General features: G+C 48.8%; 1 protein-coding gene across 6 annotated transcripts in view; it reads right to left on the bottom strand.

The window, feature by feature from the left end:
* Positions 1-21,638, bottom strand: part of wdfy4 (WDFY family member 4) — a 45,791-nt gene that overhangs the window by 18,234 nt on the left and 5,919 nt on the right. For 5 of the 6 annotated variants that reach the window (XM_023824150.2, XM_023824144.2, XM_023824146.2 and 2 more), the window contains 35 exons: positions 21,162-21,623; positions 20,680-20,781; positions 20,276-20,466; positions 18,354-18,949; positions 17,822-17,906; positions 17,313-17,527; positions 17,121-17,203; positions 16,710-16,935; positions 16,530-16,606; positions 15,601-15,819; positions 14,938-15,116; positions 14,600-14,831; positions 14,283-14,425; positions 14,069-14,180; positions 13,631-13,821; positions 13,342-13,491; positions 12,782-12,855; positions 11,505-11,666; positions 11,201-11,286; positions 10,909-11,005; positions 10,443-10,648; positions 10,021-10,187; positions 9,635-9,754; positions 9,310-9,471; positions 9,086-9,229; positions 8,609-8,735; positions 8,161-8,303; positions 7,749-7,987; positions 7,542-7,663; positions 6,882-7,076; positions 6,643-6,755; positions 3,072-3,149; positions 2,783-2,974; positions 2,610-2,694; positions 1,476-1,645 (listed from right to left, as the gene is read on the bottom strand). In XM_023824150.2, the coding sequence (XP_023679918.1) occupies positions 1,476-1,645; positions 2,610-2,694; positions 2,783-2,974; positions 3,072-3,149; positions 6,643-6,755; positions 6,882-7,076; positions 7,542-7,663; positions 7,749-7,987; positions 8,161-8,303; positions 8,609-8,735; positions 9,086-9,229; positions 9,310-9,471; positions 9,635-9,754; positions 10,021-10,187; positions 10,443-10,648; positions 10,909-11,005; positions 11,201-11,286; positions 11,505-11,666; positions 12,782-12,855; positions 13,342-13,491; positions 13,631-13,821; positions 14,069-14,180; positions 14,283-14,425; positions 14,600-14,831; positions 14,938-15,116; positions 15,601-15,819; positions 16,530-16,606; positions 16,710-16,935; positions 17,121-17,203; positions 17,313-17,527; positions 17,822-17,906; positions 18,354-18,949; positions 20,276-20,466; positions 20,680-20,781; positions 21,162-21,623 (5,945 nt within the window). The remainder of the gene's footprint in view (positions 1-1,475; positions 1,646-2,609; positions 2,695-2,782; positions 2,975-3,071; positions 3,150-6,642; positions 6,756-6,881; positions 7,077-7,541; positions 7,664-7,748; positions 7,988-8,160; positions 8,304-8,608; positions 8,736-9,085; positions 9,230-9,309; positions 9,472-9,634; positions 9,755-10,020; positions 10,188-10,442; positions 10,649-10,908; positions 11,006-11,200; positions 11,287-11,504; positions 11,667-12,781; positions 12,856-13,341; positions 13,492-13,630; positions 13,822-14,068; positions 14,181-14,282; positions 14,426-14,599; positions 14,832-14,937; positions 15,117-15,600; positions 15,820-16,529; positions 16,607-16,709; positions 16,936-17,120; positions 17,204-17,312; positions 17,528-17,821; positions 17,907-18,353; positions 18,950-20,275; positions 20,467-20,679; positions 20,782-21,161; positions 21,624-21,638) is intronic. The other variant, XM_023824145.2, reaches the window with a different exon arrangement.

Raw genomic sequence — 21,638 nt, 5'->3', positions numbered from 1 at the left:
ATAGCCTTGGCCCGACCCCCCTGGGACCCCTCTCCCAAACCATATGGGGCACCAGTTAAACACCATTAATACTGATCAATTCGGGCCCCCCGTCGCTGGTCCCAGTGACGGGATCCGGGTGGTTATTGCATGTATTAATCAATGACACGCCAGAGGAACACTGCGAGCTCGATGCGTGTCTCCCAGACCAGGGCCCACCTGGTGCTCCTGCCCTTCAGTGCCCGAACGCTGGGCACACGCCAGCAGGCCTGCTGTTAAACCCGCACTTTTAATGCTTTTACACTCTTCACTCTCTTTTTAATTATCTTACTGGGGACAATATCTCTAGCACCCCGGTGCAGCAGGCGGTGGCCTAACCCAGCTCAGAGCGAGGTGATGGAGCGTATTCATACTGGCACAGCGTCAGCACTCAGTAAGACGCTCATCTGCAGATATTATGGGCAGCATTTAAAAAAAAAAAAAAAAAACCTTTTCTGCTCATTTGTATGAAACTGGTTTCCAAATCGGGGGCTTTCTGAGATTTGACCCTTAGAGGGGGGTACAGTGCCCAAGAAATATGGTACGAAATCGCTAAATAGTTTTGAAATAATAATGTAGCGAGACAAAAAACAGGGTGGTCCCTGGGCGTGCATCACCCTGGTCAGCCAGCAGCTCGCAAAAATGCCTCCATGTCCTGGACTATAAAAGGTGAACGAAGGGTCACAAACTGAATAGCCACCGTACCCTGGAGACCTGCCTCAGTAAATAGCCGGCTGCATTAGAGCCAACGTGCGGAGCGGTCTTAATAAGTAAGGCGCCAACGTCACGCCGGGAGGATAGCGGTGGCCTCTTCCGCCAACATCCAGCCCCCCCCCCCCCCCCCGCCCCCCAGCACTCATTCATTAGCGCCATGAAAAGGACACTTGAGTGAGTTGTCATTCTGCGGCCCTCTAATTATTTGCCGGCGTGGGGCGAAGCACGCAAGGCAGCGTGAACTGTGCCTGTAGATTAATGAGCATGAAAGGAACGATTCATCTGACAGGCGTCGCAGCAGGACTAAAAACCTCTAAATGAATACAAGACAGTTGATGTCACCCCCTGCCGTTTTTATTAATACTTCTGTCAGGCACACGCAGCCCGACGCTGAGGCGGAGAAGGCCCCTCCGTCCCGGGAAGAGGCGGGGGCCTCCCGTTAGCATGAAGCTGGACAGCTGCTGGGTCGATATAAAGGGGGCATCCTGCCCCCTAGTGAGGTGACAACGATTAGGAAAACGGGGGTTTCCCAGGGCGATTTCCCATTGCAGCCTACCTCACATCCACATCTGTCCTGCTGTTTCGGGACCCTCACGGGGATATATGTGGATCCTTTCTGCACTGTCCCTTAAGCTCGGCCATCTCTGGAGCCCTCCCATAGCCTAGCTTGAGACCCTTTGTGCACTGGGTGACAGGTTCTGCATCACTGGCAAAGCACCGTCAGACCGCTGCAGAGCACTGACCTGCTCAGCCTCAGCCAGCTCCTGCAGCACCAGCTGCGTGGATGAGCAGAGCTCGGAGGGTTCCTCGACGGGGGACGACGGCTCCTTCAGGGAGGGGAAGAAGGTGAGCTGCTCGCAGTCCCGGGTGGTCTCTCCCTCCTCCTGGGCGGCCTCATATACGGCAAAGGGTTCTGTGTCTCACACACACACGTGCACACACACACACACACACACACACACACACAGGGCAGCCTTAGTTTACCTAGAGCACCACATGGGACTCCTAGACTGAATAAATGTAAATATGATTTTCCTCAATAAACGAAACAGCGGGGGTCCACAAACTGTCGCATCCCAAGTGGACTCACTTGCGTGTAAAAGCAATTCCTGGGTGTATGAAGCTTTGTAAATGCAAAACAATCACTCTGCAAGAAAGCAAACTGTGAGTGCATGTGTGTGTGTGCTTGTGTGTGTGTGTATGTGTTTAATGCCGACCCCACTATGATGGCAAAACCTGAAAAAGCAGGCCTTGTGGAGATGCCCTGACAGGGAAACTCCTGTTTTTACAACATCTGCCTGTTAATGTGTGTTTTCCTGTTTCATCTGCCAGTGAAAGGGATACCCCACGAGTATGGCCATACGTCAGGTGTGTATTTCACTGCAGGAACTGTTCCTAATGCTGTAATACATTTGTTTTAAACAGAGCTTGAATTGTTGCAGGTTTATATGGTTACAAATAAAATCATAATAACTGCGAGTCCACGTGTGTGTATGTGTGTGTCTGTGTCAGTGTCTGTCTGTGAGTCTGTATGTCAGTGTCTGTCTGTGAGTCCGTATGTCAGTGTCTGTCTGTGAGTCTGTATGTCAGTGTCTGTCTGTGAGTCTGTACTGTATGTCAGTGTCTGTCTGTGAGTCTGTATATCAGTGTCTGTCTGTAAGTCTGTATATCAGTGTCTGTCTCTGAGTCTGTATGTCAGTGTCTGTCTCTGAGTCTGTATGTCAGTGTCTGTCTGTGAGTCTGTATGTCAGTGTCTGTCTGTGAGTCTGTATATCAGTGTCTGTCTGTGAGTCTGTATGTCAGTGTCTGTCTCTGAGTCTGTATGTCAGTGTCTGTCTGTGAGTCTGTATGTCAGTGTCTGTCTGTGCCCGCCACACCTGTCTCTGCCTCTGTGCTCTCGGGTGCTTTGCCTTCTTCCACAGGGTCCCATTTTGCTTGCAGACTCAGGCGAGATGCTGGGAACTGGAGAATGACATGGCAGAGCAGAGGCTCACGAAGGGCCGCCATCACCAGTCGCCCCGCCGCCCACTTCGCCATGGCGACGCAATACCTTCTTAGAGCGCCGCAGGGCCTTCCTGCGAATCCTAGGCCTGGTGCGGCCGGGTCCCTCTGAGCCATCCTGCACCCAGCCGCGTGACACCAGCACCCCAGGCCCGGGTCCAAACAGGCCCCTCTCTCGGAGCAGATCTTCCTCCCAACTGGCCCAGCGCCGACCGACGCGGGCCTCCTCGCACCGCATTGCCTGCAGGGCGGGAGATGCAAAGCACTGGTGTGAGTGCCAACCCATTGAGCCCGGCTCCAGAGTGACCAGCAGGGGGCAGCGGTGAGGGGGTAGGCACCTGGGTATGGTTCTTCCGAAGGTTCTCAAATATCTCCTGAGCAGAGCTCTGCTGACTCTCCATGTACAACAGGTACTCCTAGGAAGACCAAAGAGAGAGAGAAGGTGACGTGCATGCGGGAGCGGGACCCAGGTATGCTGAAAGGTGTGGTCACGTGACACTTCATGTGACCTTGGCTGCTCACAACACTGCCTTGAATTTTGATGCAATGCAGCTCTGCACCCAATAACTGTACAAATTTCCCTAGGTCTGTTTGTGCTGTAGGTTTTATCGATGCTAAATTACGTCGCGTAGCAAAATAACCTACTGGCTACAGAGCGCACAATAAAACCTGCCTCCAAATCCAATTGTTTTCAGTGTGAGATAATTAAGTTAAGCTATAATATGAGCACAGCATGATGGAGCTCCTGGCTGCCCCCCTGTGTCGATGTCCTGCTGATATATTGCACTGACTGGCATTAGCCTGCAGGGGGCCACGGCACGCACTAACAGCACACTCACATGATGCTCTCCTACAAGGTCATTAAGCCGCTAATCACAGCGGCAGGCCTGGCCAGCGAGTGAGCCGCTCCGCGGGACACCGCCATAAAGAGCAGCCTGGAAAGCCCATTCCCTCAATCTCAGAGGGCCCCGTTTAACACAACGCTGCCCCCCGCTGGGTGTCTGGATAAATTAAACACCGAGGAGGGTGTGGTATTGTAACAGGCCCGAGTGAGTGTGCCCACGACTCCGGCTACAGTTGGGTCTGTCTGGATCTGCGAGTCATGTACGCTACCTTATCAAGCATTGAGTGTTCCGGAAAGATACAGAGAGTCCCTGCAGAACCTACAGACACACTCAGCCAGCCTCAATAAAAGCAATGCATTAACTGAAAGCCGTGAGAAGATACACATTTCGCACATTAAAGGTTATGAAAATTGTCTCAGAGGCACTACCTAGGGAAGGGGATTCTGGGAAAGGTCATTTTAATGATGGGAATTCTGGGAAAGGTCATTCTGTCCTCTACATGAAAAATGACAGGTCAAGACATTGTGTTGTTAGGGAACAAGTGCTTAATTTTAACAGCCTGCTCATAATCCAAATTGTTTATTAAAAAAAACATAAGTAATATATAGCATTAATTACAATTCTTATTTAATAATACCTCCTTTGGTTCCATAGCCACTCTACATTAAATATATAACTCTTAACAGCCCCTCTGCAATTAACATCATGCTAATTTACATTTTAATTACTTCCCAAGAAAACACTATCTTTGTTGATAGCACAACATAATGTCAACTTCACTGTGCATAGTTTGTGGATGTGTAATGAACTTAACTCGATCATTAGTGATGTTAATCATCTTTCTAATATGCTGATAAAGATGATTATGCAAATGGAAGGCTGTTTTCTGAAATAAATCCCTTTAACGTTTGGGCTAAAATGCTTCGGAGGACATCTGCAGTCGACTTTTACCATACAAAAGCAACATGTAACAGATGAGACAGATTTCCCAATTTCCTTTTAAATGGAAAACCGATGAACTGTCAAAGGCACCGCTGAATTTCCGACAACTGGGAGCAGACCAGCACGCACTCAAAAACACACACTGGTCTAACACAGCCCTCTGGTTGTAGGACCAGAGATAGAAAGTTCGGGTCCAAAAAGTACAAATCCGGACCAAGATTTTGTTTCAACCAAGCAGTTGACTACTCTTTGACTCTTTATACTCCATTGGTTGGTTGAAACAAAATCTTGGTCCAGATTTGTACTTTCTGGACCTGAATTTTCCACCTCTGTTTAAGTAACCACATCTCGTCCAGGCTTTTGTAGTCATCAGGAATCACATGGAGGCAGAAAACCTTGACCTAAACAGAGGGGTAACCTTCAGCAGAAATGCCACCGTTCAGCTACACAGCATGATTAACCCTTCAAATCAGAAATACGCTGCAGTTTGGCAGAAATACACCTGAGCTTCCCAGATCTAGCAAATAACACGAACTGTCAATGCAGAACAGCGAAAACCATAGCATTTCACTTGAGGGGGCACAAGTAACTTAGTAACTCAGTTACTGCTCAAGTACAAATCATGAAGAAATATTGTAACTGTATGGAATATATGAACTGTTAATGCATATGGGATCAGTATGTTAATTAATATATTAAATAACAGTGTAGTACTAAATTATTTGCGCTCCTTCAAGTAAAATGCTACCGCAAAAACTCCACAAAACTTGTGTAAGGCATGCAATGTCATTACGTATAGTGATCAGATGTAACGTTCTGTTATCCTGTTATAATCACGGCTAACACCATAGGCCATGAAACCGGGGCGGAGGGGATACCTACAAACAATTTAATGACAAACTGATGAGACTTCATTAATAAAAGCCTCAATTGTTCTGTAGTCATACATCAGTACTACATACCTGTTTCAGTGAATAATCCCCCCACTCCTGCCTTGAAATGATGCCCCCCCCCCTTGCACAGATGTGTCCTCTGGTGCATGGCTGACACCACTCAGAGTTCCCAGTATCATTTCTGGGAATTTTGGCAGAGGAACTGCGCCGCCCTTTAACCAGAAGCCACAGGGCTTTCATAAGTGTCAGCGGACAATCGCAGTGCGTGATGGCAACTTCCACAAAACCCAGCAAAAAAATAAGCAATAATAATCATCGCTCCCTTTTCTCTCAACTCCGAGTGGGACAATTTATCAAAACAACTGATAGGCTGTCAGGGGGTGATATGATAAAGAATAACACAAAATGAATAATGCTTTCATCAGATTGGGAGTTCCTATAATTACAGTGCCGTTTGTCAGCGAGCGGAGACAGCAGTTGTGGAAACACCAATTTCATGCCCTGGCGGCTGGATGAGACCGGCGCACCTCCTTTTCCAGATGGCCACATCTTCACTGGAGGAGCTAATGATGCGCTCGTGTTTCCAGGGAAAAAACAACAAGGCGGCCGTCTTTAACCTTCAGCAGCTAACTGTATGTTCTACAGAATGTTCCCAGGGAAAAATTAACAAATATCAATTACACTGCTCAGTGAGGTGTAATCGGCTGTAATAATCTAAATGAATTTAAGGGAATAATTAAACAGACCCCAGGGCACGCTGCCCCCCCCCCCCCCTCTGCGGGACGACACAAGGGGCCATGTGCTCACCTGTGGGGGGCAAAACGTCACACTACCAACCAGCCGCTACAGCGTGATTGGTGCCAAAGACACGGCTGCACACACACACGCCACATACACAGCCAAGTGCACGCGTGTGCGCGCTCCTGATTCTGTGTTCACACGGCTCCTCCAGTCAAACACTGACAGCCTTTTCCCTGCTTGACTGAAATTACCTTATTAATGATGTATGAGCATATATCCTAGTGCCAGAAAATAGTCTTGAAATTGAGTGCCGAATCTGGGTGCATGTCTCGCTGCGCGGTATTACACTGACACAATCTCCTCTCAGCCAAAACAGAACATGACCCTGTCTGAATGACTGGGACATTGTATGAATTAAATATGAATGCTCTTTTAAGTGCCGAAAAGGCCAGCCTACCCCTACCCCGGCACTCAGCAGCACCCCCTACCTTAGGCATGCAGAATGATTCCCTGGCCAGCCTCTTCTGGGCCGAACGCACCGCTGCCTTCAGGGGGCTGTGCTTGCCCTGCTGTGCCCGGTTCAGCTTCTTTTTCTGGGAGTCTACAGGAGTACAGGCAACGGGGGGGGGGGGAGGGGGGGTGGCACAGAGCAGCAGTATGTCAAGATCACACGGCTACACGTGTGCCAGCGTGCATGATGCATAGTGACCTGTGGGGCCCGCCGTACCGATGAAGAGCTGCCACGCCTTCACGCCGGTCTCCTCCCACAGCGGGCTCATATCTGCCATGCTCAGCGCACCGTCCTTCCCACCAGGCTTTGCAGAGATATCGATCTTGTAGGCTTCCTCCAGCATGGCCCGCCGCTCCGCCATCAGCCGCCCCCACATCGCGTCCGCCAGCGACTGCAGCTGGGACTCTACTGCTGGGGGCACAACAGACAGTGAGCCAACTATGGGTACAAGGTGACGCATATCACAGGAAGACAGAAAGGGAACTGAAAAGCAGAGCTTGGTCTTGGCACTAGCAGAGGTGGGGACTTGAGTCACTGACTCACAACTCGATTTGGACTCAAGTGTTTTGACTAGAGACTTGACTTGCACTCTCCAAGGAAGTGACTTCTTCCCATCTCTGGGTATTAGTGTTACACTGTGTGTCCCCTTGTGTGTCTCATTGAGGTCAAGGTCACTTTGCGTCCAGGTGTGACCCTGGTGACCCAGTGAGCATGTCTTGACCCTGGTAACCGTGTTCTGGTGCCACACCACTAATCTTGCATCCTGGTGCCATCCCGCAAGCTGCAAGCCCTGTTGAGGCTCTGCTGGCCCATACAGGAAGTCCCGCCCCTTAGGCTAATCACAGGCAGGACCAGGTCTTTCCCAGCATGTCTCACCCTCGGCGGAATCTGGGGCCTCACACACCACGCCCAAGGAACTGTTCTTATGCGGGAAAAGATGGCGCCAGATTTTCTTCGTGTGCTTCTTGTGCGTCCCGCAGCCAAAGCCATCCGTGTAACTGGAAGTGAAGGACAGAGCTGCGTCAGAATCCCCCGAGCGGTGCAGTCCTGCAGAAAGGGAGCTCAGGCAGCAGGAAGCCTCACCTGCCCGACTTGATGAGGAAGAGACAGTGCTGGAGGCAGGTGAGAAAGGCAAGGCTTCCATTGTAAGTCGCCAGGACCACATCCCATTGCTGCTGCAGCACCTCCATGGCCTGCAGGACTAGCCGCTGCTCGTCCGGCGTCTGTCTTGGTCGCGACAGGAAGTACAGCAGGGCTCTGTTGATGCTGCTGTACAGGGCATTCACTGCTTCTTCCCTCTGACCTCGGGCCTTCTCAATGGCCTGACAACAGCAGGAGGGTTAGGCCTTCTTAGCTAGGTAAGGATTCACGGGAGTCATGCAGGCCATTTATGAGCAACACTAAACACAAGTACGGATCAGGCCACTGAAACAGGCCTCGACTGGCCAGTCACAGTTCTTAAGGTCGGTGTGTCCCCAACCTTCTACACACTTACCACTGCGATCTGTTCAGAAATAAACACCAGGAGCTTCTCTGGCTCCACCACAAACATCCCGGCATATAGTTTTTCCACAAGTTTCTTGCTGAAGAAGGAGACATTTTCAATCAGTGTAGTGACCTGCCCGTCTGGTCCAGTGTCTGTGGAAAAATCGTCGTCAGGTCAATGTCTGTCCTGGCAACAGCAAATGGTGAGGTAGCAAAGTGCTGACCATACAAAGTGTTTATCGACAAATGACTACTTAGACTGCATAAACCGAACGTGCATATTAGACACATAAAAATCACGTGAGCTCATCATCATCGTGGGATCATGGGATTATCCTGGAAACATCATAAACAAGTGTGGGATGGTACCATCTCTGAACATACTGTATGTCCCTTAATGGCTGGAAAGTACCATTCTCAGCCAAGTGTGCTGAGCATGCGTTACAAAAGGACCATACCATTTCTGGCAACATGGGTGCACTGGCCTTCCTCCTGGCAGGTCATGTGAACGATGTCCATGAGGAACTCCAGCATCTCTGTCTGGAAGGTCTGCTTCTGCTCGTGTGAGGCCACCTCGGGGGAGGACTGTGAACCGCGTCCAAGGTGACACGCAGCTGTTAACAGTGCATGGCTGATACACAGTGCCTTTCCTTAAAATTGGGCAAACAGTGGCCCCTCATGGAGAAAATAAATGGCAGCGCTCCACAGAGCCGCAGATTCGCAGTTATTCTGCTTTGACCTATATAGCATCCCCAGCAGTTCTGACAGTACTGTCATTATCATTCACACTCTAATGCAATTGAATCCAATTACATCATTTGAGGGTACAAGAGCCTCTCCCTCTGGGATGTGAGCATCCTCTTGTTGTGTGACAGACACAGGCCCTAACCTCCCCCTCCCCCCTTGGTATTCACACCACTCTCAGTGCCTCTCACCTCCAGGAGCAACACCAAGGGGTGCGGCTGGTCTTTGGCAGGGACGTTGATCAGGCTGTCCATCAGGAGAATACGGATGAAGTCACACACCTGCTTGCGGGCTGGGTGGGCGGTCTGCAGCATGCTTTCCGAAGTCAGGGTGTCCTGTGGAACCAGGAAAGACTCAGCTGTGATCACTTCCTGCAGCCACACCTGAACTTCTGGTGGAAACACCCGAGACTGACCTCACAGGGCTCGGGTGGGAACACAGTCCCTGCCAGTGAGTGCAGGAAGGCAGGAGATGCCCAGAGCGGATCCTTGGGGTACATGCTGTGGACCAGACAGAAGAACTGCATGACACTACCAGGGTACAGCGTCTTCCAGGAGGCCTCTTCTTCTATCAAGGGCTTCATGAAGTGCGAAAGATGAAACATCAAAACAGAAAGATTACATTCTGAGAGAGGCTGAGGCATGTGACACTGCCAGGTGGGGGCAGCACTTATCTCACAGTATATTGACAGCGCTTAATGAATTAAAAGGCTTCTTCTCTAATTTTCCATGGATCCTAACCTCACTAATGATGACCCTGACCAGCTCCAGGAGAACAATAGCCACATCAGCACACAACAGCAGCCCAGTGGTCCCATTACCGCAGTCGATCACCCCCTGTAGGACCTCGTCAATGTCCAGCTAGAGGTCAAGAAGAAGGACAGTTGTGTCTCAGGTGTCATAAATGCTTTCTTTTTTGAAAATTTGTACATTTTACATTCGATGACACAGACCACCAGCATAGATCAGGGGTCCCCAGTCACATTTTATCAGAATTTGTTCTACAGAGGTTACCTGTCCAAACAGCAATGGAAATCCCAAAGATTAATGAATTCTGAGATGTCCATCTCTATGTACCATCCAGCCACATCTGTAAGCGACCATTTCTGGGCTACGAGGCCCATTACCTTGCCGGTGAGGCTCTCGAAGTCCGTCTTTCTCAGTAAGAGCACCGCCAATATGCCGTAGACCTGAGGAATGCCGACATGATGCAGCAGAAGCTTCTGCAGGACCTGAAAGCCGCCACATGTGCTGCTCAGAACCTCACAAGGCCAGGCCTGAGCTTTCAGGTTATCTGCAAAATGATTAGCAAAGAAATCGATGAACTGTTGGCATGCAAATGGGATTCTTCAAGCTATTACTAGCCAGGATCCCCCCACCTCATTCCTCAAAAAAATGCCATGTGTAGGTACAGCACACCTACACTGGTCATTCAATATACTTATGATATACAAATGCTACATGTGTACCCACATATAACAAACAGATCTGCTTTGAGCACAAAAAGTGACCCAAAGGAACCAATGAAAGACAAATGGTTCTGCAGTACCCAAGAAGATGGGTGACTCCCCCTGCAACCTCTGCAAGAGGGATCCGGAGGTTACACGCTCCCGGAATTTGGTCAGAAGCACCGGTGTGGACAGAAAGCAAGCGAGCAGCTTGAGCCCACGTAGGACCGTGCTAGAATGAAGGTGTTCCTGCAAGAAGAGGAGGAACCAATCCGGCCCAAGGGCAAAAAACATGTCCTCCTGGTTCCTGTCAGAACACAAAGCACCCAGAGATGTCAAAGTGGGTGAGCAACATCATCACACCCAAAAACACAGAAGAACAACATCTGACATGACAACTTCAGTCTGAGTCTCCCAGGGTTACTAAGGCTTTAGGCTTGGGGGTGAAAGCCAGCTAGATTCTGAATGTGTGTCTTTAGTGAACCTGGCTGTATAAATTGTTAAAGACACAAACCTTGTTTTGAGCAAGAGAACAAATTTTGATAAAGACAATAATATTTCACTCACTTCACAGGGAGCGCTCTGTCGGAGTTGGTTAAGGACAACAGCATTTCAAGCAATTGGTTCCGTATCCAGACTGATCTTGCAGGTGTTTGGCTCAAGGCTACAAAAATCAAGTTGAGGAAGTGAGTTTATATGACAGCAAGGAGGCTGGTGGCTTTCATCTTCGATGAATTTACTATTATTTCACACAAAGTTCTATTACATGCAGAATCGACAGCAGTTTTAAAAAAAAAAATACTTCCATTTCTGAAGTACACCCACATTCGAATACAAGTCCCACAGTGGGTAGTAGTACCTGGTGATGACATGTCAGCATCGGAAAATATGACGTTTTCATTCAAGGACGGGGGCAGCAGCGTGTAAATCATAAACAGGCCGAGTCTGGCAAGATGAAGGAAAATGTTTGGAGTGACCTTTCCAACCAGGCTTTGCAAATGGTGACATGAAGTCAACTCCCCCACCAGAGAAACACACACCAGTGACTGGGATGCTCAGCTCATTCCAGAGGACAAGAGGACAAAGAGCTCCTTACTAAGGCTCCTCCCCCGCCTCCCTCATGCTAATGAACGACAGGGCGGGGGCAGGAACGAGTCCCCCACCTGCACAAGTCCGTGGTGTTAAAATGGCCGACGAGCAGGAGCTTGACAATAGTGGTGATGATGGAGACCTGCTGGCACGTCACACCAGGCTCACTGAGAAGGAACAGCATCCTGTTCACCACGCCAAGGGAGTGCATGACCTGAGCATTTTGCTGGCCGCAGCTAGGGGGCGACACAACAGCAGAGTAATGGTAAGGCCTGTCCGTCTGGCCGATTCAGCGCTGATGTTGACCCTGCCGCCTTCTGCTGGGAGTAAGAGTAGTGAGTAAGAGTAGTGAGTAAGAGTAGTGAGTAAGAGTAGTGAAAGTCCACACAGCGTGTAAAGGGGGTGTGTGGCTCAGCGGGTTAAGCCTTGCTGCCTGTGATCAAAAGGATGCTGCCTGGCTTTTGGCAGAAAAGTCACTTCTCTGTTAGACACATGAACATGGCCTGCGATCTACAGATTGATCCAGGAGTGCCAGATAAATTACCTGACCCTGCACTCAAACCCCAAGCTTCACACTCAAACATGTGTGTGTGTGTGTGTGTTTGTGTCTCTGTCTGTATGTATATATTTCATGACAGGGACCAAATGTCACCACAGTATGATAAAAACCTGTTATTTTTATGTTATGAAGTCAATATTATAGATCCCCAGAAATGAAAGATCCAAAGTATAATAATTTGTAACTGCACTCAAAAAACTAAAAATGCCAATAGTCTTGTATTTTGTTTAGTTACTTATGGTTAAGGTTAGGGCTGGGTAGGGGTTAAGCTTCCCATTGCTGGGATTAGGATTTTGCCCATAGAAATGAATGTAGAGTCCCCACAAAGATATGAATACAAACGTGTGTTTATGTGTGTATTTCTCAAAGGAGAGCATGCTGGGATATGTGGAAAGAAGCATTCCAATGTACTTTGTGCAAATGGCAAATGAAAGCATCATTTAATTAATGGGGAGGGCAGTGCTTGAAGTGGGCCGATACTGACCAGTATACAGTATGAGGACCTCTTTGTATTTCACTTTCACCCAGTACTGAATAACAAGGGGAGTACCAGCACCCGATTTCCCCACTTCAAGCACTGCGGGAGGGATGTCTGTCTGGTCACCTAACACTGACCTGGCGATTGTCTCCTGATCAGGACATGTGCACTGGTACCATTTCACTACAGGGATGTGGAAATACCCCACCGGAAGCAGGGAAAGTTTGCTCAAGTTCACACGAATGATTTTATGTAAAACTAGGTGACTGTGAGAGAGCAACAGATCAGGAGCTGAGAAACTTCATAAGAATTACCTGGGAGACTTCAGGATATTGGCAAAGTGATTTAACACCAAAAAGTCAAGGCTTTCCGGAGCATTCCTCCACACCTGAGGAGAAAAGAAAGGAAAGTAATGGTAATTACTTTAGCAGAAATTTCTATTCTAATTGCATAATTCTGTTATATGATGCCATAGTCTCTGACTGGATTGAAACATCTGCTAGTGTCACACCCACTTTTTAACTGAAATCTCTAGCATCATTACATGTAAGTATGGCCCGCCATTACAATTACCCATTTATTACACTTATTAAGCAGACACTTTTGTCCAATGCACAATAGTGAAAGCAGTGTTAGCCAGTCCTTGCAGCAATTGGGTTTAAGGGTCTTGGACCCAATGGTGACATCACTCTATTGAAAACTGGATTTGAACCGATAAGCTCCCAATCATGGGCACAAGTGGACTTACCCACTAAGCCACATACCGGCCCAGGTACTGGTTTGCTTAAATTGTGTATCCAGCAGAGTAAAGTCATCCAGCAAATACCATAAGGAAGACAGCATCCTGTGAGCAGGCTTCCTGATTAGGTGCTACCTCAAAGTCACAGAGCAGGTCCTGGAAGGCGCTGAGGTTCAGCACACTAGCCGAACAGCCCAGTTCCATAGAGCCTGTGATGGACAGGAGCAGCTGGAAGGTCCGGTTGCTGATCAGGCGGCTCTTCTTCTTTAGCAGGAAGGCCAGCATCTGGAAACAGAATGTAGACTGAGCCATATGGGGGCTCGTTGACCTAAAAGGACACAGCTGACCTTCGCTGAGGTGTGAAGGAGCCACTCAGGCTGTGGCAGGTCCCGGGGAACCTCCTCAGCGGCCAGGGCTCTGATACCTTGTATCCCTGGATCCTGTTCATTTCCCTCTCCATGCCAGGACTGGTACTCAGCACTGACAGCAGAACCTTAACAGCTGCATACAAGGAGCTGTCATCCGACGCCATGGCGACAAAGCTAAGGACCACAGCCGGGCCTCCAATGTACTGGAAGCTGTCGACTGCACTGTGAGACTGAAACTTCCGGACTCCTAAAAGAAGTTCCACAACAAAAACACAATTAGACATGATGATGGGGTCCCCAGTTCACCATCTGTTTTAATCATCTTTTCCAGTATGAAGCTTTTAGGTAACTGGTCCAAATGACCTTACATGCTACACAAACACTACAAATCATGACGCAAACATTAATTAGAACACCTTCTGTATGAGACAAGTGCAAACTAATTATAAAACAAACAGACTCTCAATGGCACCTCTGTGATGATAAGCATCTACCTGAATGCCCGATCAGGGTGGCTCCTATGGTGCGAGATGTTCCACTGAGGTGCTGAGAGATGTTCTTCAGCAGGTAGACAGGAGTGCAGCTATCACGTGACGTGATGCCCATCTGAAAAGTGCGAAAACATTAAGGCCTTAACGTTCAGGGTCAGCCTATGTGGAAAGGGATAGAGTATCTGCCGAGTACCATTTTCATGAGTCTTTGACTGACCTCTTTGGCAATAAGGCGGCAGTCGACCTCATTGTAAACTTCTCGAACCTCAGCGACTGTGGTGACTGTGGCCACTTCTGGGTTGATGCCAAACGAAATCCTTTCTTCAGCTATGATCTTGATTATGGATGTGTCATCGTTCACTGGAAACAAAAAAAATGAACTCTTTAGACTCTCAGAATGCCCAGTAGAACAATGGGATCAGATCCAAAGGCCGAGGAGAGCTAAACTAATGGAAAGCTAAGGCCTGCTTTTTTTATTGGACATTCATACAAAGTTCTTGGGTATGGCTGCTTCTTAAGAGCTTCTGCACACACCTAATGGGCACAGTGCCTGGTAGTTTCCAATGTACTTTGTGCCCTGGCTGTACATGACTTCTACAGCTTCATGCGTCAAGACCTCCTCAAACAAGTAGGTGGGACCAACACGCCAGATCAAGGAGGATGGCTGTTTCCATAGCAATGGCGTGCCGATGATTCCACACACATCGATGACTCTAGTGGGATCCATTGAGATGCACAACCCAGGAAACGGCTGAATGTACTTCATCTACCAGGAAAGTCAGATAAAAGAAGCTACAATAACACACTGTGCGACACATCAGACTGTAGGTGTTCATACAAAGCTCTCCAATACAATTGGCCAAGACAATCACCTTGGATGTTCCTATCTTGGTTCCATTTAGATAGACTGTTACCCAACAGTTTTTCTTAATGTCCTTGGCAATGGTCAGGACCAGGTGGTGCCACTGAGCTGGAACCAGTTGCTTGGAAGTATTGAAGCGAAGCACAGCTGGCAGGGAGCTGTGTGCCTGTGAGTCTGGTTCCATCATATCTGCAAAGGACACAGACCACAGGCCATCGTCACACCCACATCTTACCTTCAGGGATGATTGTGACGTGGAAGGCCAGCTAACAGCTACACCACACAAATGCAGGGAACACAATTCATATACTATCATTGTGGGGACTCTCATTTCTTTGGTCATAAGTCGGATCCCTTAACCCCTACCCAGCCCTAATCTTAACCATAAGTAACCAAACAAAATACAAGAGTTTTGGCTATTTGAGTTTTTTTATTGCATTTACAGATTTTTATGAAATTGAGTCTTGTATTGTGGACACCAGAAAAATGTCCCCATGATCTAGTGTAACCCCCCCTCCCCCCTACACACACACACACACACACACACACACACACACACACACAAATGTCTACCAACACAATGAGGGATTCCAATAACAAAAACTTAAAAATAGGACATTTCTGCAGGGAATAAATGCACTATATTCTTGTACTTTTACTTCCTGTTCCTTACCGAGAAACTGAAAGGATTCTTCCTCTGTTGAGACCACCAGGTAGCGGTCGGGGCAAGACACGCTCACTGTGAGGCAGGAGTACTGCAGCTCGGCTCGGGACATGTGCCGTACCATGGTGAGCAGCCGCACAGGGTGGGCATCACGGGCCGAACTGAACTGGCTGATGAAGAACCAGGTAGAGAAAGAGAGACCGGCAGCTGGCGGGAAGCCACGGCAGTCTGCACGGACGAAAAAGAGCAACGTGTCTGCGCCTGCATTTGTCTGCATGCATCTCCATTTATGTTTGCATCTGCATCAGTTTGCATCTGTGATCATCTGACTTTGTGTCTGCGCACATCTGCACTGGCATTGGCACACGCCTGTATCTGCATCAGTCTGCGTGTGTCAGCAAATGTTTGCATCTGCGTTCATTTGCATGTGCTCCCATTCATCTGAGCACGTTTGCATCTGGATTTGAACATGTCTGCCTGCATCTGCGCAAGTCTGTGTGCCCGCCATATGTCCGCATGTGCGTCTGCATTCATCTGCATACATTTGTATACATCTGTGTGCACAGATATCTGCGTCCTCGTGCACTGACTTGCATCTGCACACGTCTGCACCAGTCAGTGTGGAGAGCATCAGTCCTCAACCCTCACCCTCAGGCTTCCTATCTATGCAAGTATTCAGTTTGAGGCACTCAATATACCCAATATACCCTAATTAAAACAATTTAACATGCTCTCTGTTCTGTGATTATTAGTAAATATGAACAGAGCTGGAAAACCATTATGACTCCGAGATTAAAGAAACATTGCTACAGATGCAAGAGTTCAAAGTCATCCTGAAAACAGCATAGGGTCTGCGGTCTTACTAGTAGAAAGAGTCACCTATTAACCCAAATAGCATGAATGCAATCCAAGTGAAACGGCAATCTGCGGACCCTTACCGGTTCCGATGCCACCTGTCTCTATGGAGTCGGCGCTGACTCCTTTCACAGTCGCTACAGATGGAAGAAAGAGGCACCTGTGTGGAAAAGATGCTGAAATTGGTCACCGGTCACGAGATCAGAGGTCAGACTTGCATGCACATTTGCGATAACGATAAGACTGCCAGCCTGGAATCTCACCCATATCCACTGAATCTCATGTCAAACTCCACAAACGACGGCATCGTGGTCACCCGGTGCGGCTGCAGGGTCCGAGGTGACGTCATGGAGATGAGGCTGACAACGCGGTGGTGAGGGATGGTGCAGTTGGGGGACATGGTCAGTAAGCTGTAGCTGTGTTTCAGCTTCTTTTTGGGGGCTTTGGTTTCTTGGCTCTGCCTGAGCTCTGCTACATCTGAGTTACACCCTTATTATAGAAAACAACACAGACAAACTATATTAATAATCACGGAGATCTGTACGTTTTTATCCACTTTATTTCCAGTGTTTTTATCGCACAACCAAAAATAAGAAATGTGCGCAGATGAAGTAAAAGATTTCATTTTTAAACAGTGAGGATGAACATGGATGTATGAGAAGGTCGTGTTTTACCATTCTGGGCAGCAGGGTTTGTCAATTCACCAGGTGTATCCTCGACAGCACACATCAACGGCTGGCCCAGGCACAGAAACCGCCTGCGAGACACCATGGGACAAGCAAGCATTAACGGCAGCGTCAAGATGGGCGTTAGTCTGTGCCTCATGGGCATCTACGGCAGGGTACCGGGCACAGGCACCCTCATACCTGAGACTGTAGGGGTCGATGGCCTGGGACGCCATCTTCTCAAAGATGCGCACCACTGGCAAGTGTAAAGGGTCATCGGTGCCGTCCAAGATGTCCTGGCAGTGGGTCAGCAGTGTATCCAGAAGGCCTGATTCACACATGATCTGCCGATTCCTCTCCAACTTCACCAGCGACTGGATGTGATGAGCCAAAGACAACTGCACCTCTACTGAGAGCTGGGAGGGAGCGAGAGTCACCACAGAATATGTCAGCAAGTATGAAGTTACTGAATATATCAATAGCAGCGCTGAGACGGTATGCTTCAGAAGGAAGTCCGGGGACTTTAACAAACAGATTCAGGGAGTTTCCAGGGAGAAGAAGTAGCTATTCTTGGAAAACAGCCTAAAACACATCAACCGTGCCTGTTTTACAAACACACCTGGATACAGTGGATGCTCATGATAAGCACACCAAGGTCTTTTATAAGATATATCGAGGATTGAAGAAATTCAAAGAAATTAGGGAAATACCTGAGGGTCTACAGGGCAGAATATTTTCGGAAGGAGGATCATGATAACGTGGATGGCACCAGGATGAAGTATTTTCTCATCAAACCTAAGCAGTCACGCAGATTTCACTGAGAAACATTCACTTGAGTAGCATAAACATCATAAAAAACTAAAGTTTCAAAGCTGGTTTACCATGAGTGACCAACCACCACCAACCCTCAGAACTGGCTCATACTAGTTGCCAAAGCACGGTGGGCCTGTTAGCACAAAATGCCTATTGGGTCCAAGCAACTAGAAGAGGTGGAACCAACCAGTCAGATGTTTTGGTCCTGTCTCCTCTAGTTGCTTGGATCCACCTCTTCTATAATCTGATGGGTTATCAATTTGAACCAATCATTTTACTTTCTGCCCTCTAAAGTTTTCATGAGCCCCCTAAGCAGATAATGCAAGAGCCCCAGGCTACTGCCTATTCTGCCTATAGGTAGTGCTAGTCCTGGTTACATCACTCTCACTATCTCCTGTCAAGCACCACGTCCAGCTTATTGTAACATACCTGCTGTTGCAGCTGCTGGCTGCTGAGGACATGCTGTTTGTGGCCTTGCGGCCCTGCAGGGCACCAGTGTCCTCTCCCAAAGCCTGGGCTGCGTGTGGGGTTGCGTCCTGGACGCCCACCCTGCCCCCGGGTTCTCCCTCAGCATCCATTCCCAAGGCAAATCGCTCCAAGAAGCCCAGCAGTCTCAGGCAGTCTTGCAGAGGTACCGGCATGGCGGTCCTGGGGCTTGCGGCTGCTTCTTTGAGCTGCCAGAAGGTCCTCCAGGAGCTGCGGCCGTGTGCCCCTGGGCTGTGCCCCTGCGGCTTCCCTGGGAAGCAGCCCAGGTCGAGCAGGGCCTCAGCCAGCCTCTCGTAGTGGCCAGCGGCCCGGAAGCAGTGCTCGTTTAGCTGGTGCAGCTGCACGGCTGTGGCCAGGGTGTGCAGCGTGAGGAAGAGCAGCTCCCGGACGCGGGTGGGCTCCAGCGAGGCCCAGCTCCCCCCCACGGCTTCCCCCAAGGCCCCTGCCATGTCGACCACGATGGAGAGCAGCCCGGTGAACCCCCCTGCCGTGCGGAAGGCGCGCCAGCTATGCGGTTCCTCCAGTACCTTCAGAATGGACTAGGAAGGGAGGAACAGAGAGCAGGGAGACATATGAGGGAGCGGCTGAAAAAGATCCCATCTGCACACCAAACCCAGGTGACAAATCTGGAAATATAATCATAGCGTTTCACTTATTACAATTTTATATTGCGGGAATGAATTCAATTACTATCACAGTACGAATTCCAGTGAATTACAGTGAAAATTAAGAACGATTCAGAATGAATATATTAAAATGGGCATTAAAAATTTCCCCAGACAAAAATGTTCTTAATCATGTGGGGCCTCGACATCCATTTAAAATTATACGTGCACGATAAAAGCCAAATATGAAGTAGCATGAAATATTTACCATCAGATATAACCCTGCAGAGCATGTGTGCATATGTGTGTGTGTGTGCGCGTGCATGTGAGTGTGTGCATGCATGCCTGCATGTCTGCGTGAGAGACAGGCACAGACACAACAAACGGGGGGGTACGACAGTGGCAGATAGACGCCTCGCCGTGTCTCTAATTCACTTAACGAGGAAGGATGGGTTTTTCCCAAGCGCTTCAAAAGGGAGCGGAAATAAAGGCCGGACAGATATATAAATAACTAACGTGTTACTTCAGAGAGCGGTTCGTGGGGGCTGAGCAGAATCGAATTAGCCTTATTCGATTTAGCGCGATAATATATCAAATGGGTAATGTGTCATAAAGAGAGAAAATGTGATTAACACCAATAGAAGTAATCAGAATGGCTCTGACACATCGCAGCAGAGGTCACGCTGAAGGCCCCTAACCTCGTTATGCCCTCATCGCCTCTGAGTTAGCATCCCCCCTCCTCGGATCTATAAAAACCGGATGTATACAGTAACTCGATAAGTTGGTTAGACGTAATCGGATTTATTTTGCGTGGCGTGATGTGATATAGCTCATAATTTGGGTGTGTGACACGGCGGGCCGAGCGCCCTAATGGGCCAGCAGCTCCGTTAGCGGCTACGCCTGTATTAGCGAATCAATCTGAATTTGTGCCTAATGCAATCAGCCTCCTGGCGGCAGGCATAATAAATTCACTGGCTTATTATGTTTTAAATGTGTTACAATTTGTTAAAATTAGACATAAAAACTGAGTTTGCACATCAATCAGAGTATGCACGCTGAACGGAGTTGGGGGGACGATGGTGTCACTGGATATCAGGGGCTGCCTGAGACCTGAATGCCCAACAATCTTATAATCAAGTCAGTCCTGTGAGTCATACAGATACGCACTGAATTCATTTGAAATACATTTACAGACACGTCCTTACAGACATATGGCTGGCCTGTGTTTCTGCAGCAGATCACGCACATATGTACATGTACCTTAAGCAGGTCTTGCCTGAGGTCCAGCTCCGCCTCCGTAGACGAGCACAGGGCCCCGATTGTGGAGCTCATGTATTCCTCAGGATTAATTTGAGATGCCTGCTCCAGAATGATGAGGGCGAGTCCTCGCAGCTGTCCATCATTCACAAATATCTTCACGTAGGGGATCATCCCATAGTCTCTGATAAACACTATCAACAGGTGTTCAGAGGTAGAGATATTCTCAGTAAATATTCTCTCAATATTCTCGTAAATAAAAAATACCAGTCGTTAAAAGCACAAAGCTCATGCAGCCAGTCAGTGACCCCAGCCTATCATGGGGATAATACTGTCAAATGCTAAAGCGAGAGCGGTGACGATGAGGTACGGTTTTACAGGAGCAGCTGTTAGCCGTGAAGCCCTACCGGTATTCCTGACCGACTTCACAGCTAGCGCTGCCACCACCTTCAGCATTTGACAGGTCAGAATCTTCTCAGGAAAATCATCACATGACCCAGCATTTTGCCCTAAAGATGGTGGAAAATTCAGCGGTGAGTATTTCATCCTCACTGTGCCGAAGGCTATACGACCCATACAGTTTGTCTGTGAGAAAGTGTTCAGCACCATGGGAGAGTGATCAGAGGGCAGTGGCCCACAATGGGCCTCGCTCGGTACAATCAAGAAAAACATCTCATCAGCCATTAACTAATAAGACATATGTATGAACTGTATACATGCGTAAATCTGTGTAAGGACACCAAAAGTGCAACATTGAACATACATAGCCAACAGAATAATAAAGAGTTTAAGAAATGTGTTGACAGTCATGTAATCAAACATTTAGAAGATCGGAGCAGATGTTCCTCTCACAGCATATGGCGTAGCAGAATGGGCCTGCAGGACGTACCACTCACGCCAGCCTTCCTCAGCAACTTGGCCTGCTTCTTCAGCTTCTCCAGCAGCTGCTGCAGGAGCCCGGCATCCCTGAGCACGTCGCAGAACAGCTCCGTGTGCAGGACCAAGCCGTGGAGGCAGCCCAGTGCAGCGCTGTTGAAGGGCACCGAATCGGCCCGCTCCAGAGCCCGCACGACTTCCAGCAGCGCCTCGTGTGGTATGTAGGAGAGCTGCAAGACCACCATCTCCAGCAGCTCCAAGAAGACTGTGTGCACCGCAGGCGGCTTCCTGCTAATACAGCCTGCCAGCTGGGCCAAAGACTGCAATGTCCACTCCAACAGGAAGAAGTTGGCCTTGTCCCACGTCCAGATCTTCCGGACCGTTTGCAGTATCTGGGAGCAGGTGTGGATGTTGTCAGAGTGAAGAAAAGAGGCCTGAATGATGCGGAATGCCGTGAGGTTCTTCACTGAGCGGCCTGGGGAGACGTAAG

This window comes from Paramormyrops kingsleyae, chromosome 3 (assembly GCF_048594095.1).
Source record: "Paramormyrops kingsleyae isolate MSU_618 chromosome 3, PKINGS_0.4, whole genome shotgun sequence".
Classification (NCBI taxonomy): Eukaryota; Metazoa; Chordata; class Actinopteri; order Osteoglossiformes; family Mormyridae; genus Paramormyrops; species Paramormyrops kingsleyae.
This window is presented reverse-complemented; position numbering and strand designations above follow the sequence as displayed.